The sequence below is a fragment of the Somniosus microcephalus genome, unplaced genomic scaffold, assembly GCF_052327205.1.
Source record: "Somniosus microcephalus isolate GS21.2 unplaced genomic scaffold, FLI_Smic_1.0 scaffold430, whole genome shotgun sequence".
Lineage (NCBI taxonomy): Eukaryota > Metazoa > Chordata > Chondrichthyes > Squaliformes > Somniosidae > Somniosus > Somniosus microcephalus.
Window position 1 is genome coordinate 70,164 of NW_028225617.1, and position 21,270 is coordinate 91,433.

A 21,270-nucleotide genomic window follows, 5' to 3' on the forward strand; every position below is an offset into this window, starting at 1 on the left:
GTAATTACAGACTGAGAAATCTCAATTTCCTCATGTTCCCCCCTGGGGAGTGACGTCCCACACCAAGAGCACAGGGGCAGGTAATTACAGACTGAGAAATCTCAATTTCCTCATGTTCCCCCTGGGGAGTGACGTCCCACACCGAGAGCACAGTGGCTGGTAATTACAGACTGAGTAATCTCAATTTCCTCATGTTCCCCCTGAGGAGTGACGTCCCACACCAAGAGCACAGGGGCCAGTAATTACAGACTGAGAAATCTCAATTTCCCCATGTTCCCCCTGGGGAGTGACGTCCCACACCAAGAGCACAGGGGCAGGTAATTACAGACTGAGTAATCTCAATTTCCTCATGTTCCCCCCCTGGGGAGTGACATCCCACACCAAGAGCACAGGGGCAGGTAATTACAGACTGAGAAATCTCTATTTCCCCATGTTCCCCCCTGGGGAGTGACGTCCCACACCAAGAGCACAGGGGCAGGTAATTACAGGCTAAGAAATCTCAATTTCCTCATGTTCCCCCTGGGGAGTGACGTCCCACACCAGGAGCAGGTAATTACAGACTGAGAAATCTCAATGTCCCCATGTTCCCCCCTGGGGAGTGACGTCCCACACCAAGAGCACAGGGGCAGGTAATTACAGACTGAGAAATCTCAATTTCCTCATGTTCCCCCTGGGGAGTGACGTCCCACACCAAGAGCACAGGGGCAGGTAATTACAGACTGAGTAATCTCAATTTCCTCATGTTCCCCCCTGGGGAGTGACGTCCCACACCAAGAGCACAGGGGCAGGTAATTACAGACTGAGTAATCTCAATTTCCTCATGTTCCCCCTGGGGAGTGACGTCCCACACCAAGAGCACAGGGGCAGGTAATTACAGACTGAGAAATCTCAATTTCCTCATGTTCCCCCCTGGGGAGTGACGTCCCACACCAAGAGCACAGGGGCCGGTAATTACAGACTGAGTAATCTCAATTTCCTCATGTTCTCCCTGGGGAGTGACGTCCCACACCAAGAGCACAGGGGCTGGTAATTACAGACTGAGAAATCTCAATTTCCTCATGTTCCCCCCTGGGGAGTGACGTCCCACACCAAGAGCACAGGGGCCGGTAATTACAGACTGAGTAATCTCAATTTCCTCATGTTCTCCCTGGGGAGTGACGTCCCACACCAAGAGCACAGGGGCTGGTAATTACAGACTGAGAAATCTCAATTTCCTCATGTTCCCCCTGGGGAGTGACGTCCCACACCAAGAGCACAGGGGCAGGTAATTACAGACTGAGAAATCTCAATTTCCTCATGTTCCCCCTGGGGAGTGACGTCCCACACCAAGAGCACAGGGGCCGGTAATTACAGACTGAGAAATCTCAATTTCCTCATGTTCACCCTGGGGAGTGACGTCCCACACCAAGAGCACAGGGGCTGGTAATTACAGACTGAGTAATCTCAATTTCCTCATGTTCCCCCTGGGGAGTGACGTCCCACACCAAGAGCACAGGGGCAGGTAATTACAGACTGAGAAATCTCAATTTCCTCATGTTCCCCCCTGGGGAGTGACGTCCCACACCAAGAGCACAGGGGCAGGTAATTACAGACTGAGTAATCTCAATTTCCTCATGTTCCCCCCTGGGGAGTGACGTCCCACACCAAGAGCACAGGGGCAGGTAATTACAGACTGAGAAATCTCAATTTCCCCATGTCCCCCCTGGGGAGTGACGTCCCACACCAAGAGCACAGGGGCAGGTAATTACAGACTGAGAAATCTCAATTTCCTCATGTTCCCCCTGGGGAGTGACGTCCCACACCAAGAGCACAGGGGCAGGTAATTACAGACTGAGAAATCTCAATTTCCTCATGTTCCCCCTGGGGAGTGACGTCCCACACCAAGAGCACAGGGGCAGGTAATTACAGAGTGAGTAATCTCAATTTCCTCATGTTCCCCCTGGGGAGTGACGTCCCACACCAAGAGCACAGGGGCTGGTAATTACAGACTGAGAAATCTCAATTTCCTCATGTTCCCCCTGGGGAGTGACGTCCCACACCAAGAGCACAGGAGCAGGTAATTACAGACTGAGAAATCTCAATTTCCTCATGTTCCCCCTGGGGAGTGACGTCCCACACCAAGAGCACAGGGGCAGGTAATTACAGACTGAGAAATCTCAATTTCCTCATGTTCCCCCCTGGGGAGTGATGTCCCACACCAAGAGCACAGGGGCAGGTAATTACAGACTGAGAAATCTCAATTTCCTCATGTTCCCCCTGGGGAGTGACGTCCCACACCAAGAGCACAGGGGCAGGTAATTACAGACTGAGAAATCTCAATTTCCTCATGTTCCCCCCTGGGGAGTGATGTCCCACACCAAGAGCACAGGGGCAGGTAATTACAGACTGAGAAATCTCAATTTCCTCATGTTCCCCCTGGGGAGTGACGTCCCACACCAAGAGCACAGGGGCAGGTAATTACAGACTGAGTAATCTCAATTTCCTCATGTTCCCCCCTGGGGAGTGACGTCCCACACCAAGAGCACAGGGGCCGGTAATTTACCCAGTTGTGCACAGGTTTGTGCACTCCATGTTTAGGATGTAAAAGCAGTGGAAAAGCAGCGTGCAATTACACTAAGATGTTAGCAGGGATGTGGAGTTACCGTTAGAGAGTGCGATTTGAGAACGTTGGACTCAATCCACTAGAGGTGAGCAGATTAAGTGAGGGTTTGCTGCAACTCTTCAGATTCTGTAGAGTTATGATCCAATAAATAGTTACTGATAGTTTCCACTGATTGCCCAGAGGGCACATATTTAGGCTATTTAGAAGAATTCGGTGTGAAGGTTAATAAACTGAATTACACATGAGGTGGTTCCAAAGCAGAATTCAATCCCACAAGCTGTGTTAGAAGCAAGTGGAACTTTTTTTAAAAATAAAATCTATTTCATTTGCTGCATGGATAGAAATTAATGCTGGAGAATGGGGAGTGAACAGAAGATTAGACCTGGACTGACTGGGATACTAACCTAATGCGGTCAACAGGAGGTTGGAATTTGACAAGGTGGGATATCAACAGTAATGGGTGGTGAGCAGGAGGTTGGGAATAGACTAGGTGGGATATTAACAGTAATGGGTAGTGAGCAGGAGGTTGGGATTAGACTAGGTGGGATATTAACAGTAATGGGCAGTGAGCAGGAGGTTGGGATTAGACTAGGTGGGATATTAACAGTAATGGGCAGTGAGCAGGAGGTTGGGATTAGACTAGGTGGGATATTAACAGTAATGGGCAGTGAGCAGGAGGTTGGGATTAGACTAGGTGGGATATTAACAGTAATGGGGAGTGAGCAGGAGGTTGGGATTAGACTAGGTGGGATATTAACAGTAATGGGCAGTGAGCAGGAGGTTGGGATTAGACTAGGTGGGATATTAACAGTAATGGGCAGTGAGCAGGAGGTTGGGATTAGACTAGGTGGGATATTAACAGTAATGGGCAGTGAGCAGGAGGTTGGGATTAGACTAGGTGGGATATTAACAGTAATGGGCAGTGAGCAGGAGGTTGGGATTAGACTAGGTGGGATATTAACAGCAATGGGCAGTGAGCAGGAGGTTGGGAATAGACTAGGTGGGATATTAACAGTAATGGGTAGTGAGCAGGAGGTTGGGATTAGACTAGGTGGGATATTAACAGTAATGGGTAGTGAGCAGGAGGTTGGGATTAGACTAGGTGGGATATTACCAGTAATGGGCAGTGAGCAGGAGGTTGGGATTAGACTAGGTGGGATATTAACAGCAATGGGCAGTGAGCAGGAGGTTGGGAATAGACTAGGTGGGATATTAACAGTAATGGGCAGTGAGCAGGAGGTTGGGATTAGACTAGGTGGGATATTAACAGTAATGGGCAGTGAGCAGGAGGTTGGGAATAGACTAGGTGGGATATTAACAGTAATGGGCAGTGAGCAGGAGGTTGGGAATAGACTAGGTGGGATATTAACAGCAATGGGCAGTGAGCAGGAGGTTGGGATTAGACTAGAGGGGATATTAACAGTAATGGGCAGTGAGCAGGAGGTTGGGAATAGACTAGGTGGGATATTAACAGTAATGGGCAGTGAGCAGGAGGTTGGGAATAGACTAGGTGGGATATTAACAGCAATGGGCAGTGAGCAGGAGGTTGGGATTAGACTAGGTGGGATATTACCAGTAATGGGCAGTGAGCAGGAGGTTGGGATTAGACTAGGTGGGATAGTAACAGTAATGGGCAGTGAGCAGGAGGTTGGGATTAGACTAGGTGGGATATTAACGGTAATGGGCAGTGAGCAGGAGGTTGGGATTAGACTAGGTGGGATATTAACAGTAATGGCCAGTGAGCAGGAGGTTGGGATTAGACTGGGTGGATATTAACAGTAATGGGTAGTGAGCATGAGGTTGGGATTAGACTAGGTGGGATATTAACAGTAATGGCCAGTGAGCAGGAGGTTGGGATTAGACTGGGTGGATATTAACAGTAATGGGTAGTGAGCAGGAGGTTGGGATTAGACTAGGTGGATATTAACAGTAATGGGCAGTGAGCAGGAGGTTGGGATTAGACTAGGTGGGATATTAACAGTAATGGGTAGTGAGCAGGAGGTTGGGATTAGACTAGGTGGGATATTAACAGTAATGGGCAGTGAGCAGGAGGTTGGGATTAGACTCGGTGAGATATTAACAGTAATGGTAGTGAGCAGGAGGTTGGGATTAGATTGGTGGGATATTAACAGTAATGGGCAGTGAGCAGGAGGTTGGGATAAGACTAGGTGGGATATTAACAGTAATGGGCAGTGAGCAGGAGGTTGGGATTAGACTAGGTGGGATATTAACAGTAATGGGCAGTGAGCAGGAGGTTGGGATTAGACTAGGTGGGATATAAACAGTAATGGACAGTGAGCAGGAGGTTGGGATTAGATTGGTGGGATATTAACAGTAATGAGCAGTGAGCAGGAGGTTGGGATTAGACTGGGTGGGATATTAACAGTAATGGGCAGTGAGCAGGAGGTTGGGATTAGACTAGGTGGGATATTAACAGTAATGGGCAGTGAGCAGGAGGTTGGGATTAGACTAGGTGGGATATTAACAGTAATGGGCAGTGAGCAGGAGGTTGGGATTAGACTAGGTGGGATATTAACAGTAATGGGCAGTGAGCAGGAGGTTGGGATTAGACTAGGTGGGATATTAACAGTAATTGTAGTGAGCAGGAGGTTGGGATTAGACTAGGTGGGATATTAACGGTAATGGGTAGTGTGCAGGAGGTTGGGATTACACTAGGTGGGATATTAACGGTAATGGGCAGTGAGCAGGAGGTTGGGATTAGACTAGGTGGGATATTAACGGTAATGGGCAGTGAGCAGGGGGTTGGGATTAGACTAGGTGGGATATTAATCGTAATGGGCAGTGAGCAGGAGGTTGGGAATAGACTAGGTGGGATATTAACGGTAATGGGCAGTGAGCAGGAGGTTGGGATTAGATTGGTGGGATATTAACAGTAATGGGCAGTGAGCAGGAGGTTGGGATTAGACTAGGTGGGATATTAACGGTAATGGGCAGTGAGCAGGAGGTTGGGATTAGACCAGGTGGGATATTAACGGTAATGGGCAGTGAGCAGGAGGTTGGGATAAGACTAGATGGGATATTAACAGTAATGGACAGTGAGCAGGAGGTTGGGATTAGACTAGGTGGGATATTAACAGTGATGGGCAGTGAGCAGGAGGTTGGGATTAGACTAGGTGGGATATTAACAGGAATGGGCAGTGAGCAGCAGGTTGGGATTAGACTAGGTGGGATATTAACAGAAATGGGGAGTGAGCAGGAGGTTGGGATTAGCCTAGGTGGATATTAACAGTCATGGGCAGTGAGCAGGAGGTTGGGATTAGACTAGGTGAGATATTAACAGTAATGGGCAGTGAGCAGGAGGTTGGGATTAGACTAGGTGGGATATTAACGGTAATGGGCAGTGAGCAGGAGGTTGGGATTAGGCTAGGTGGGATATTAACAGTAACGGGCAGTGAGCAGGAGGTTGGGATTAGACTAGGTGGGATATTAACAGTAATGGGCAGTGAGCCGGAGGTTGGGATTAGACTAGGTGGGATATTAACAGTAATGGGCAGTGAGCAGGAGGTTGGGATTAGATTGGTGGGATATTAACAGTAATGGGCAGTGAGCAGGAGGTTGGGATTAGACTCGGTGGGATATTAACGGTAATTGGCATTGAGCAGGAGGTTGGGATTAGACTAGGTGGGATATTAACAGTACTGGGCAGTGAGCAGGAGGTTGGGATTCGACGAGGTGGGATATTAACGGTAATGGGTAGTGAGCAGGAGGTTGGGATTAGACTAGGTGAGATATTAACAGTAATGGGCAGTGAGCAGGAGGTTGGGATTCGCCTAGGTGGGATATTAACGGTAATGGGTAGTGAGCAGGAGGTTGGGATTAGACTAGGTGGGATATTAACAGTAATGGGCAGTGAGCAGGAGGTTGGGATTAGACTAGGTGGGATATTAACAGTAATGGGCAGTGAGCAGGAGGTTGGGATTAGACTAGGTGGGATATGAACAGTAATGGACAGTGAGCAGGAGGTTGGGATTAGACTAGGTGAGATATTAACAGTAATGGGCAGTGAGCAGGAGGTTGGGATTAGACTAGGTGGGATATTAACAGTAATGGGCAGTGAGCAGGAGGTTGGGATTAGACTAGGTGGGATATTAACAGTAATGGGCAGTGAGCAGGAGGTTGGGATTAGACTAGGTGGGATATTAACAGTAATGGGCAGTGAGCAGGAGGTTGGGATTAGACTAGGTGGGATATTAACAGTACTGGGCAGTGAGCAGGAGGTTGGGATTTGACTAGGTGGGATATTAACAGTAATGGGCAGTGAGCAGGAGGTTGGGATTAGACTAGGTGGGATATTAACAGTAATGGGTAGTGAGCAGGAGGTTGGGATTAGACTAGGTGGGATATTAACAGTAATGGACAGTGAGCAGGAGGTTGGGATTAGACGAGGTGGGATATTAACAGTAATGGGCAGTGAGCAGGAGGTTGGGATTAGACTAGGTGGGATATTAACAGTAATGGGCAGTGAGCAGGAGGTTGGGATTAGACTAGGTGGGATATTAACAGTAATGGGTAGTGAGCAGGAGGCTGGGATTAGACTAGGTGGGATATTAACAGTAATGGGCAGTGAGCAGGAGGTTGGGATTAGACTAGGTGGGATATTAACAGTAATGGGCAGTGAGCAGGAGGTTGGGATTAGACTAGGTGAGATATTAACAGTAATGGGTAGTGAGCAGGAGGTTGGGATTAGACTAGGTGAGATATTAACAGTAATGGGCAGTGAGCAGGAGGTTGGGATTAGACTGGGTGGGATATTAACGATAATGGGCAGTGAGCAGGAGGTTGGGATTAGACTAGGTGGGATATTAACAGTAATGGGCAGTGAGCAGGAGGTTGGGATTAGACTAGGTGGGATATTAACGGTAATGGGCAGTGAGCAGGAGGTTGGGATTAGATTGGTGGGATATTAACAGTAATGGGCAGTGAGCAGGAGGTTGGGATTAGACTAGGTGGGATATTAACGGTAATGGGCAGTGAGCAGGAGGTTGGGATTAGACTAGGTGGGATATTAACAGTAATGGGCAGTGAGCAGGAGGTTGGGATTAGACTACGTGGGATATTAACAGTAATGGGCAGTGAGCAGGAGGTTGGGATTAGACTAGGTGGGATATTAACAGTAATGGGCAGTGAGCAGGAGGTTGGGATTAGACTAGGTGGCATATTAACAGTAATGGGCAGTGAGCAGGAGGTTGGGATTAGACTAGGTGGGATATTAACAGTAATGGGCAGTGAGCAGGAGGTTGGGATTAGACTAGGTGGGATATTAACAGTAATGGGCATTGAGCAGGAGGTTGGGATTAGACTAGGTGGGATATTAACAGTAATGGGCAGTGAGCAGGAGGTTGGGATTAGACTAGGTGGGATATTAACAGTAATGGGCAGTGAGCAGGAGGTTGGGATTAGACTAGGTGGGATATTAACAGTAATGGGCAGTGAGCAGGAGGTTGGGATTAGACTAGGTGGGATATTAACAGTAATGGGCAGTGAGCAGGAGGTTGGGATTAGACTAGGTGGGATATTAACAGTAATGGGTAGTGAGCAGGAGGTTGGGATTAGACTAGGGGGGATATTAACAGTAATGGGCAGTGAGCAGGAGGTTGGGATTAGACTACGTGGGATATTAACAGTAATGGGCATTGAGCAGGAGGTTGGGATTAGACTAGGTGGGATATTAACAGTAATGGGTAGTGAGCAGGAGGTTGGGATTAGACTAGGTGGGATATTAACGGTAATGGGCAGTGAGCAGGAGGTTGGGATTAGACTAGGTGGGATATTAACAGTAATGGGCAGTGAGCAGGAGGTTGGGATTAGACTAGGTGGGATATTAACAGTAATGGGTAGTGAGCAGGAGGTTGGGATTAGACTAGGTGGGATATTAACAGTAATGGGCAGTGAGCAGGAAGTTGGGATTAGACTAGGTGGGATATTAACAGTAATGGGCAGTGAGCAGGAGGTTGGGATTAGACTAGGTGGGATATTAACAGTAATGGGCAGTGAGCAGGAGGTTGGGATTAGACTAGGTGAGATATTAACAGTAATGGGCAGTGAGCAGGAGGTTGGGATTAGACCAGGTGGGATATTAACAGTAATGGGCAGTGAGCAGGAGGTTAGGATTAGACTAGATGGGATATTAACGGTAATGGGCAGTGAGCAGGAGGTTGGGATTAGACTAGGTGGGATATTAACGGTAATGGGCAGTGAGCAGGAGGTTGGGATGAAACTAGGTGGGATATTAACAGTAATGGGCAGTGAGCAGGAGGTTGGGATTAGACTAGGTGGGATATTAACAGTAATGGGCAGTGAGCAGGAGGTTGGGATTAGACTAGGTGCGATATTAACAGTAATGGGCAGTGAGCAGGAGGTTGGGATTAGACTAGGTGGGATATTAACAGTAATGCGCAGTGAGCAGGAGGTTGGGATTAGACTAGGTGGGATATTAACAGTAATGGGCAGTGAGCAGGAGGCTGGGATTAGACTAGGTGGGATATTAACAGTAATGGGCAGTGAGCAGGAGGTTGGGATTAGACTAGGTGGATATTAACAGTAATGGGTAGTGAGCAGGAGGTTGGGATTAGACTAGGTGGGATATTAACAGTAATGGGCAGTGAGCAGGAGGTTGGGATTAGACTAGGTGGGATATTAACAGTAATGGGCAGTGAGCAGGAGGTTGGGATTAGACTAGGTGGGATATTAACAGTAATGGGCAGTGAGCAGGAGGTTGGGATTAGACTAGGTGGGATATTAACAGTAATGGGCAGTGAGCAGGAGGTTGGGATTAGACTAGGTGGGATATTAACAGTAATGGGCAGTGAGCAGGAGGCTGGGATTAGACTAGGTGGGATATTAACAGTAATGGGCAGTGAGCAGGAGGTTGGGATTAGACTAGGTGGGATATTAACAGTAATGGGCAGTGAGCAGGAGGTTGGGATTAGACTAGGTGGGATATTAACAGTAATGGGCAGTGAGCAGGAGGCTGGGATTAGACTCGGTGGGATATTAACGGTAATGGGCAGTGAGCAGGAGGTTGGGATTAGAGTAGGTGGGATATTAACAGTAATGGGCAGTGAGCAGGAGGTTGCGATTAGAGTAGGTGGGATATTAACAGTAATGGGCAGTGAGCAGGAGGTTGGGATTAGACTAGGTGGGATATTAACAGTAATGGGTAGTGAGCAGGAGGTTGCGATTAGACTAGGTGGGATATTAACAGTAATGGGTAGTGAGCAGGAGGTTGCGATTAGACTAGGTGGGATATTAACAGTAATGGGCAGTGAGCAGGAGGTTGGGATTAGACTAGGGATATTAACAGTAATGGGTAGTGAGCAGGAGGTTGGGATTAGACTAGGTGGGATATTAATGGTAATGGGTGGTGAGCAGGAGGTTGGGATTAGACTAGGTGGGATATTAACAGTAATGGGTAGTGAGCAGGAGGTTGCGATTAGACTAGGTGGGATATTAACAGTAATGGGCAGTGAGCAGGAGGTTGGGATTAGACTAGGTGGGATATTAACAGTAATGGGCAGTGAGCAGCAGGTTGGGATTAGACTAGGTGGGATATTAACAGTAATGAGCAGTGAGCAGGAGGTTGGGATTAGACTAGGTGGGATATTAACACTAATGGGCAGTGAGCAGGAGGTTGGGATTAGACTAGGTGGGATATTAACAGTAATGGGCAGTGAGCAGGAGGCTGGGATTAGACTAGGTGGGATATTAACGGTAATGGGCAGTGAGCAGGAGGTTGGGATTAGACTAGGTGGGATATTAACAGTAATGGGCAGTGAGCAGGGGGTTGGGATTAAACTAGGTGGGATATTAACAGTAATGGGGAGTGAGCAGGAGGTTGGGATTAGACTAGGTGGGATATTAACAGTAATGGGGAGTGAGCAGGAGGTTGGGATTAGACTAGGTGGGATATTAACAGTAATGGGCAGTGAGCAGGAGGCTGGGATTAAACTAGGTGGGATATTAACGGTAATGGGCAGTGAGCAGGAGGTTGGGATTAGACTAGGTGGGATATTAACAGTAATGGGCAGTGAGCAGGGGGTTGGGATTAGACTAGGTGGGATATTAACAGTAATGGGCAGTGAGCAGGGGGTTGGGATTAGACTAGGTGGGATATTAACAGTAATGGGGAGTGAGCAGGAGGTTGGGATTAGACTAGGTGGGATATTAACAGTAATGGGCAGTGAGCAGGAGGTTGGGATTAGACTAGGTGGGATATTAACAGTAATGGGCAGTGAGCAGGAGGCTGGGATTAGACTAGGTGGGATATTAACAGTAATGGGCAGTGAGCAGGAGGTTGGGATTAGACTAGGTGGGATATTAACAGTAATGGGCAGTGAGCAGGAGGCTGGGATTAGACTAGGTGCGATATTAACAGTAATGGGCAGTGAGCAGGAGGTTGGGATTAGACTAGGTGGGATATTAACAGTAATTGGTAGTGAGCAGGAGGTTGGGATTAGACTAGGGGGGATATTAACAGTAATGGGCAGTGAGCAGGGGGTTGGGATTAGACTAGGGGGGATATTAACAATAATGGGCAGTGAGCAGGAGGTTGGGATTAGACTAGGGGGGATATTAACAATAATGGGCAGTGAGCAGGAGGTTGGGATTAGACTAGGTGGGATATTAACAGTAATGGGCAGTGAGCAGGAGGTTGGGATTAGACTAGGGGGGATATTAACAGTAATGGGCAGTGAGCAGGAGGTTGGGATTAGACTAGGTGGGATATTAACAGTAATTGGTAATGAGCAGGAGGTTGGGATTAGACTAGGTGGGATATTAACAGTAATGGGCAGTGAGCAGGAGGTTGGGATGAGAGTAAATATCCTAGATTATCGACTGGGAAAGTTGGTAGCAGGTCGACCGTCCATTATACACCCTGCCCGATTATCATTTCCATTTAGTTCTGTTCCATTACAGGTAACTGACAGAACAGTACAGGCTGCTTGCTGTAATTTCCTGAAGTGCTGTCCCGGGGAGTGACGCTCCTCGACAGGTTCTACCGCCAGTATTGAGTCTCTGTCAAAGTTCGAATTGACTCCCGGTGATGCAGGGGGAGGAAAAACCTGCACAGCGTCGGGTTTTCAATCCTCATTCTTTGGGGGGTTAGTTTTCCTGTTCGTGTCTCAGACATTTTAACCATTGTGTTTTTGTTCTTGAAAAGCCTCTCATTTACTCCACAGATGATTTTTGTCATGTCTCATTTCCTTCATTTACTTTAAGTAGTTTCCAGGTCAGTAAACTCACGACGTTCCCTGTAATTCCTGTCTGTTGCCTCTGGCCTCTCCTTTTCCCAGTCCCACTAAAACTGTTCCCTTTGTTTTCAGTCCACAATGAATTATACCCGAACCGTTCCCCGGTCCTTTGTACAGATACTGACGGATCCGCTGGGTATTTTCACCTCTTCATATCATTGTTTCAGATTCACAATATTTTCAGTTTTATCTGTTTAGTTCCTATTTGACAAGTTTCTCTTCGGTAACATTCTGTGATTCTAAGATCTGATATCCTGTCAGTTCTGTGATGTTTGGATAATCCAGACTCATTCTGTGTCCCTCCCACTTACCCGATGTTCTTGTCCACTGAAATGCCTCTCGTATGTTAACAACAAGCTGACTCCGTCCACCCCTCCTTCAATCGCCTGTTCCAGTCTGACCCGGTAGAATTTCGTGAACCGGAACAGCTGGTAATCGTCACACTTTGTCAAGAACTCAGTGATTGTAGAGTTCGGATCTGTGAACACAAATGGAGAAAACTAAACACATTATCCACTTTCTACCCAGGCGGCTACATGTCATCGTATACCAAACGGCTACAGCTTCCTGTGAGCCACATTATCAAACACCTGGTGAGCCACATTATCAAACACCTGGTGAGCCACATTATCAAACACCTTCTGATAACCCACATACACCACATGTACAACATTCCATCAACCTGTATAGTCACGGCTCCACAAAACTACATCTTAATGTGTTGGGAGATTGGGCACATGACTGGCAAATGGTGTTTAGCTTGGATAAGTGCCGTGTTATGCCTGTGGGCAGTGCGAGTGCTCAACATTCATACACCCTTCATGGCATTAAATAAGGGGGAGAAAGGAAGATCCAGGCATTCTGGTGTATACATCTCTAAAGGTACAGGAGCAATGCCGTGAAGTGATAGCTAGAACAAAGGGGATATTGGGGTGCATTCATATGACAGTAGGGTATAAGACGACCTATTCTGTCCTAGTACAAGACCTTGGTAAAGGCTTCACTTGGAATACTGTGTCCAGTTATGGTCCCCACATAAGGTGGGTGGTATTGAGGCTTTGAAACTGATGCAGAGGGACATTACACTAATTCCCAGTATAAAGCAGCTTAGTTATCAAGATAGGCTAAGAATGTGGACTCTACACTTTAGAGAAGCAAAGACTAAGCGGTGATCTGATTGAGGTTTATAAGATGATGAAGGGAATCGATTGTGTTCCATTTAACAGTTTGTTCCAATGACATAGCTTACGGAGAGGTCACCACTTTAAGTTGTGAAAGGCCAAATTTAAGTTAGATGTCAGGAGGTGGTTCTTTTCCCAGAGAATAGTCGACCTCTGGAACAGGATACCTTCTCTGGCGGTGGACACTGACTCGGTGAATTCCTTCAGGTGAGAGCTGGACCTGTTCCTGTTTAGTGTGGACATCACCTCTTACAACAGGAAGGCACTTCCGGGAATTCAGTGCAAGATTGATCTGCTGGACTAGTTTCAATCGCCTAGATGGGTCGGAGAGGAATTTCCCCTATTTAAATCCCCCAAATTGACCTGTGTTTTTACCTGTTTTTTTTCACCTCACCCATGGTTTGGTTTGGGATAACTACAACAAAGTATGACAAAGTATCGCAATTGCCTGGGAAAGTCTGGATGGACCAAAGGGTCTTTACCTGTCCGTCATTGTTTGTAAAATTGTCATATATGACTTTTCTGCAGCTAATCCGTTCCATCCTCCCCTCATCATCCTCTTTCTCGCTAAATGCTCGCTAATTCAACCTGGATTAACAGATTTGGTGGGGTTTCTACACAATGGTCTCTGGTTACCAGGTTAATCCTCTCTCCACATTAGAACAGAAACATCTCTTGGGCTCCTTCAGTCCACCTGTATATTTTTGATATTAAACCTGGGTTGAAATGCTGTGCTCAGTCCCTCCTATCACCTCTCTGACTTCCTCTAACAGTCTGATATTAAACCTGGGTTGAAATGCTGTGCTCAGTCCCTCCTATCACCTCTCTGACTCCCTCTAACAGTCTGATATTAAACCTGGGTTGAAATGCTGTGCTCAGTCCCTCCTATCACCTCTCTGACTTCCTCTAACAATCTGATATTAAACCTGGGTTGAAATGCTGTGCTCAGTCCCTCCTATCTCCTCTCTGACTTCCTCTAACAGTCTGATATTAAACCTGGGTTGAAATGCTGTGCTCAGTCCCTCCTATCACCTCTCTGACTTCCTCTAACAGTCTGATATTAAACCTGGGTTGAAATGCTGTGCTCAGTCCCTCCTATCACCGCTCTGACTTCCTCTAACAGTCTGATATTAAACCTGGGTTGAAATGCTGTGGTCAGTCCCTCCTATCTCCTCTCTGACTTCCTCTAACTGTCTGATATTAAACCTGGGTTGAAATGCTGTGCTCAGTCCCTCCTATCTCCTCTCTGACTTCCTCTAACAGTCTGATATTAAACCTGGGTTGAAATGCTGTGCTCAGTCCCTCCTATCTCCTCTCTGACTTCCTCTAACAGTCTGATATTAAACCTGGGTTGAAATGCTGTGCTCAGTCCCTCCGATCACCTCTCTGACTCCCTCTAACAGTCTGATATTAAACCTGGGTTGAAATGCTGTGCTCAGTCCCTCCTATCACCTCTCTGACTTCCTCTAACAGTCTGATATTAAACCTGGGTTGAAAATCTGTGCTCAGTCCCTCCTATCACCTCTCTGACTTCCTCTAACAGTCTGATATTAAACCTGGGTTGAAATGCTGTGCTCAGTCCCTCCTATCACCTCTCTGACTTCCTCTAACAGTCTGATATTAAACCTGGGTTGAAATGCTGTGCTCAGTCCCTCCTATCACCTCTCTGACTTCCTCTAACAGTCTGATATTAAACCTGGGTTGAAATGCTGTGCTCAGTCCCTCCTATCACCTCTCTGACTTCCTCTAACAGTCTGATATTAAACCTGGGTTGAAATGCTGTGCTCAGTCCCTCCTATCTCCTCTCTGACTTCCTCTAACAGTCTGATATTAAACCTGGGTTGAAATGCTGTGCTCAGTCCCTCCTATCTCCTCTCTGACTTCCTCTAACAGTCTGATATTAAACCTGGGTTGAAATGCTGTGCTCAGTCCCTCCTATCACCTCTCTGACTTCCTCTAACAGTCTGATATTAAACCTGGGTTGAAATGCTGTGCTCAGTCCCTCCTATCACCTCTCTGACTTCTTCTAACAGTCTGATATTAAACCTGGGTTGAAATGCTGTGCTCAGTCCCTCCTATCACCTCTCTGACTTCCTCTAACAGTCTGATATTAAACCTGGGTTGAAATGCTGTGCTCAGTCCCTCCTATCACCTCTCTGACTTCCTCTAACAGTCTGATATTAAACCTGGGTTGAAATGCTGTGCTCAGTCCCTCCTATCACCTCTCTGACTTCCTCTAACAATCTGATATTAAACCTGGGTTGAAATGCTGTGCTCAGTCCCTCCTATCACCTCTCTGACTTCCTCTAACAGTCTGATATTAAACCTGGGTTGAAATGCTGTGCTCAGTCCCTCCTATCACCTCTCTGACTCCAACAGTCTGATATTAAACCTGGGTTGAAATGCTGTGCTCAGTCCCTCCTATCTCCTCTCTGACTTCCTCTAACAGTCTGATATTAAACCTGGGTTGAAATGCTGTGCTCAGTCCCTCCTATCACCGCTCTGACTTCCTCTAACAGTCTGATATTAAACCTGGGTTGAAATGCTGTGCTCAGTCCCTCCTATCTCCTCTCTGACTTCCTCTAACAGTCTGATATTAAACCTGGGTTGAAATGCTGTGCTCAGTCCCTCCTATCACCTCTCTGACTTCCTCTAACAGTCTGATATTAAACCTGGGTTGAAATGCTGTGCTCAGTCCCTCCTATCACCTCTCTGACTTCCTCTAACAGTCTGATATTAAACCTGGGTTGAAATGCTGTGCTCAGTCCCTCCTATCACCTCTCTGACTTCCTCTAACAGTCTGATATTAAACCTGGGTTGAAATGCTGTGGTCAGTCCCTCCTATCACCTCTCTGACTTCCTCTAACAGTCTGATATTAAACCTGGGTTGAAATGCTGCGCTCAGTCCCTCCTATCTCCTCTCTGACTTCCTCTAACAGTTTGATATTAAACCTGGGTTGAAATGCTGTGCTCAGTCCCTCCTATCACCTCTCTGACTTCCTCTAACAGTCTGATATTAAACCTGGGTTGAAATGCTGTGCTCAGTCCCTCCTATCTCCTCTCTGACTCCCTCTAACAGTCTGATATTAAACCTGGGTTGAAATGCTGTGCTCAGTCCCTCCTATCACCTCTCTGACTTCCTCTAACAGTCTGATATTAAACCTGGGTTGAAATGCTGTGCTCAGTCCCTCCTATCACCTCTCTGACTTCCTCTAACAATCTGATATTAAACCTGGGTTGAAATGCTGTGCTCAGTCCCTCCTATCACCTCTCTGACTTCCTCTAACAGTCTGATATTAAACCTGGGTTGAAATGCTGTGCTCAGTCCCTCCTATCACCGCTCTGACTTCCTCTAACAGTCTGATATTAAACCTGGGTTGAAATGCTGTGCTCAGTCCCTCCTATCTCCTCTCTGACTTCCTCTAACAGTCTGATATTAAACCTGGGTTGAAATGCTGTGCTCAGTCCCTCCTATCTCCTCTCTGACTTCCTCTAACAGTCTGATATTAAACCTGGGTTGAAATGCTGTGCTCAGTCCCTCCTATCACCTCTCTGACTCCCTCTAACAATCTGATATTAAACCTGGGTTGAAATGCTGTGCTCAGTCCCTCCTATCTCCTCTCTGACTTCCTCTAACAGTCTGATATTAAACCTGGGTTTAAATGCTGTGCTCAGTCCCTCCTATCTCCTCTCTGACTCCCTCGAACAGTCTGATATTAAACCTGGGTTGAAATGCTGTGCTCAGTCCCTCCTATCTCCTCTCTGACTTCCTCTAACAGTCTGATATTAAACCTGGGTTGAAATGCTGTGCTCAGTCCCTCCTATCACCTCTCTGACTTCCTCTAACAATCTGATATTAAACCTGGGTTGAAATGCTGTGCTCAGTCCCTCCTATCTCCTCTCTGACTTCCTCTAACAGTCTGATATTAAACCTGGGTTGAAATGCTGTGCTCAGTCCCTCCTATCACCTCTCTGACTTCCTCTAACAGTCTGATATTAAACCTGGGTTGAAATGCTGTGCTCAGTCCCTCCTATCACCTCTCTGACTTCCTCTAACAATCTGATATTAAACCTGGGTTGAAATGCTGTGCTCAGTCCCTCCTATCACCTCTCTGACTTCCTCTAACAGTCTGATATTAAACCTGGGTTGAAATGCTGTGCTCAGTCCCTCCTATCACCGCTCTGACTTCCTCTAACAGTCTGATATTAAACCTGGGTTGAAATGCTGTGCTCAGTCCCTCCTATCTCCTCTCTGACTTCCTCCAACAGTCTGATATTAAACCTGGGTTGAAATGCTGTGCTCAGTCCCTCCTATCTCCTCTCTGACTTCCTCTAACAGTCTGATATTAAACCTGGGTTGAAATGCTGTGCTCAGTCCCTCCTATCACCTCTCTGACTCCCTCTAACAATCTGATATTAAACCTGGGTTGAAATGCTGTGCTCAGTCCCTCCTATCTCCTCTCTGACTTCCTCTAACAGTCTGATATTAAACCTGGGTTGAAATGCTGTGCTCAGTCCCTCCTATCTCCTCTCTGACTCCCTCGAACAGTCTGATATTAAACCTGGGTTGAAATGCTGTGCTCAGTCCCTCCTATCTCCTCTCTGACTTCCTCTAACAGTCTGATATTAAACCTGGGTTGAAATGCTGTGCTCAGTCCCTCCTATCACCTCTCTGACTTCCTCTAACAATCTGATATTAAACCTGGGTTGAAATGCTGTGCTCAGTCCCTCCTATCTCCTCTCTGACTTCCTCTAACAGTCTGATATTAAACCTGGGTTGAAATGCTGTGCTCAGTCCCTCCTATCACCTCTCTGACTTCCTCTAACAGTCTGATATTAAACCTGGGTTGAAATGCTGTGCTCAGTCCCTCCTATCACCGCTCTGACTTCCTCTAACAGTCTGATATTAAACCTGGGTTGAAATGCTGTGGTCAGTCCCTCCTATCTCCTCTCTGACTTCCTCTAACTGTCTGATATTAAACCTGGGTTGAAATGCTGTGCTCAGTCCCTCCTATCTCCTCTCTGACTTCCTCTAACAGTCTGATATTAAACCTGGGTTGAAATGCTGTGCTCAGTCCCTCCTATCTCCTCTCTGACTTCCTCTAACAGTCTGATATTAAACCTGGGTTGAAATGCTGTGCTCAGTCCCTCCTATCACCTCTCTGACTTCCTCTAACAGTCTGATATTAAACCTGGGTTGAAATGCTGTGCTCAGTCCCTCCTCTCACCTCTCTGACTTCTTCTAACAGTCTGATATTAAACCTGGGTTGAAATGCTGTGCTCAGTCCCTCCTATCACCTCTCTGACTTCCTCTAACAGTCTGATATTAAACCTGGGTTGAAATGCTGTGCTCAGTCCCTCCTATCACCTCTCTGACTCCCTCTAACAGTCTGATATTAAACCTGGGTTGAAATGCTGTGCTCAGTCCCTCCTATCACCTCTCTGACTCCCTCTAACAGTCTGATATTAAACCTGGGTTGAAATGCTGTGGTCAGTCCCTCCTATCTCCTCTCTGACTTCCTCTCACAGTCTGATATTAAACCTGGGTTGAAATGCTGTGGTCAGTCCCTCCTATCTCCGCTCTGACTTCCTCTAACAGTCTGATATTAAACCTGGGTTGAAATGCTGTGCTCAGTCCCTCCTATCTCCTCTCTGACTTCCTCTAACAGTCTGATATTAAACCTGGGTTGAAATGCTGTGCTCAGTCCCTCCTATCACCTCTCTGACTTCCTCTAACAATCTGATATTAAACCTGGGTTGAAATGCTGTGCTCAGTCCCTCCTATCACCTCTCTGACTCCCTCTAACAGTCTGATATTAAACCTGGGTTGAAATGCTGTGCTCAGTCCCTCCTATCACCTCTCTGACTTCCTCTAACTGTCTGATATTAAACCTGGGTTGAAATGCTGTGGTCAGTCCCTCCTATCACCTCTCAGACTTCCTCTAACAGTCTGATATTAAACCTGGGTTGAAATGCTGTGCTCAGTCCCTCCTATCTCCTCTCTGACTTCCTCTAACAGTCTGATATTAAACCTGGGTTGAAATGCTGTGCTCAGTCCCTCCTATCACCTCTCTGACTTCCTCTAACAGTCTGATATTAAACCTGGGTTGAAATGCTGTGCTCAGTCCCTCCTATCACCTCTCTGACTTCTTCTAACAGTCTGATATTAAACCTGGGTTGAAATGCTGTGCTCAGTCCCTCCTATCACCTCTCTGACTTCCTCTAACAGTCTGATATTAAACCTGGGTTGAAATGCTGTGCTCAGTCCCTCCTATCACCTCTCTGACTTCCTCTAACAGTCTGATATTAAACCTGGGTTGAAATGCTGTGCTCAGTCCCTCCTATCACCTCTCTGACTTCCTCTAACAGTCTGATATTAAACCTGGGTTGAAATGCTGTGCTCAGTCCCTCCTATCACCTCTCTGACTTCCTCTAACAGTCTGATATTAAACCTGGGTTGAAATGCTGTGCTCAGTCCCTCCTATCACCTCTCTGACTCCCTCTAACAGTCTGATATTAAACCTGGGTTGAAATGCTGTGCTCAGTCCCTCCTATCTCCTCTCTGACTTCCTCTAACAGTCTGATATTAAACCTGGGTTGAAATGCTGTGCTCAGTCCCTCCTATCACCGCTCTGACTTCCTCTAACAGTCTGATATTAAACCTGGGTTGAAATGCTGTGCTCAGTCCCTCCTATCTCCTCTCTGACTTCCTCTAACAGTCTGATATTAAACCTGGGTTGAAATGCTGTGCTCAGTCCCTCCTATCACCTCTCTGACTTCCTCTAACAGTCTGATATTAAACCTGGGTTGAAATGCTGTGCTCAGTCCCTCCTATCACCTCTCTGACTTCCTCTAACAGTCTGATATTAAACCTGGGTTGAAATGCTGTGCTCAGTCCCTCCTATCTCCTCTCTGACTTCCTCTAACAGTCTGATATTAAACCTGGGTTGAAATGCTGTGCTCAGTCCCTCCTATCTCCTCTCTGACTTCCTCTAACAGTCTGATATTAAACCTGGGTTGAAATGCTGTGCTCAGTCCCTCCTATCACCTCTCTGACTCCCTCTAACAGTCTGATATTAAACCTGGGTTGAAATGCTGTGCTCAGTCCCTCCTATCACAAGTCACAATTCAAATCGCTTTATTGGCATGATAAGTTACATCTTATGTTGCCAAAGCATCAAAATACATTTATGGTTTCGCACATAAACGCAGTTCTATTCATACAGTGTATAAACAGGTATATCCCTGAGTGTATAAATATACATTCGCATTGTTTATATATATTCTTTTCTTAGTTTACTGGTTGTCCCTCTGTTCATGGCAAGCTGTAACATAGTGTGCCGCCAGTGTTATACAGCTTCTCTCCTCTCCCAGTAGGAATGGGAGTTTTTGGTTGTCATTCAGATTTCTGAAATCAGGGCATATTTGTGAGAATTTTTGGTAGAAATTCTCCCTGATGCCCTGATATTTTCCACAAGCTGTGAGGAAGTGCATCTCTGTCTCCACTACTCCCTGACTGCAGTGAGAGCATATCCTGTCCTCTCTTGGCAGCCTGGTCTGCCTGTGTCCGCCTTTTTCGATCGCTAGGCTATGTTCGCTAAGTCTGTACCTTGTCAAGGTTCTTCTCAGTTTGTTATCCTTTACCATGGTCAGGTAATCAGCTATGTTGTATTGTCTGTTTAGGGCCAAGTAGCAATTGAGTTTGCTTTGGGTTTTTGTTGTTTCTGCCCAATATGTCAGATATTTTTCCTTTTGCTTAGCGACGATTGTGTTGGGTCGAATTCTTTGTGTTACCCTGTCACTGTCCTGGGGCTGGTTATTGTTAGTAGTTACTTCACTGAGTCCCAGGACTAGTTGACTGAGGGTATTCTTCTTTATGGTCAGCTCTTGGCATTTCAGGGCGTCGTAGTGATAGCATTGGGGATTGCTCATTTGTAGGTGATTCCAAAATTTGGTGGCTCTTTTTTGGATAGTGATTATTAATGGATATTGGCCTAGTTCCGCCCTGCATGCATTGTTTACTGTTTTCCTTTGAGTCCGGAGGATACTTTTACAGAATTCTGCATGTAGGATCTCAATTGGGTGTTTGTCCCATTTTGCAAATTCTTGTTGAGTTAGCGGTCCCCATACCTCACTGCCATAGAGTGCAATTGGTTCAATTACTGATTTGAAAATTTTGAGCCAAATGCTAATTGGGATTTCTATTTGGATTGAT

At 46.5% G+C, this 21,270-nt stretch overlaps 1 protein-coding gene across 5 annotated transcripts in view; it reads right to left on the reverse strand.

Moving 5' to 3' along the window:
• Positions 1-21,270, reverse strand: part of LOC147081772 (NACHT, LRR and PYD domains-containing protein 3-like) — a 161,222-nt gene that overhangs the window by 45,066 nt on the left and 94,886 nt on the right. For all 5 annotated transcript variants that reach the window (XM_085980685.1, XM_085980686.1, XM_085980689.1 and 2 more), the window contains one exon: positions 12,186-12,352. In XM_085980685.1, the coding sequence (XP_085836811.1) occupies positions 12,186-12,352 (167 nt within the window). The remainder of the gene's footprint in view (positions 1-12,185; positions 12,353-21,270) is intronic.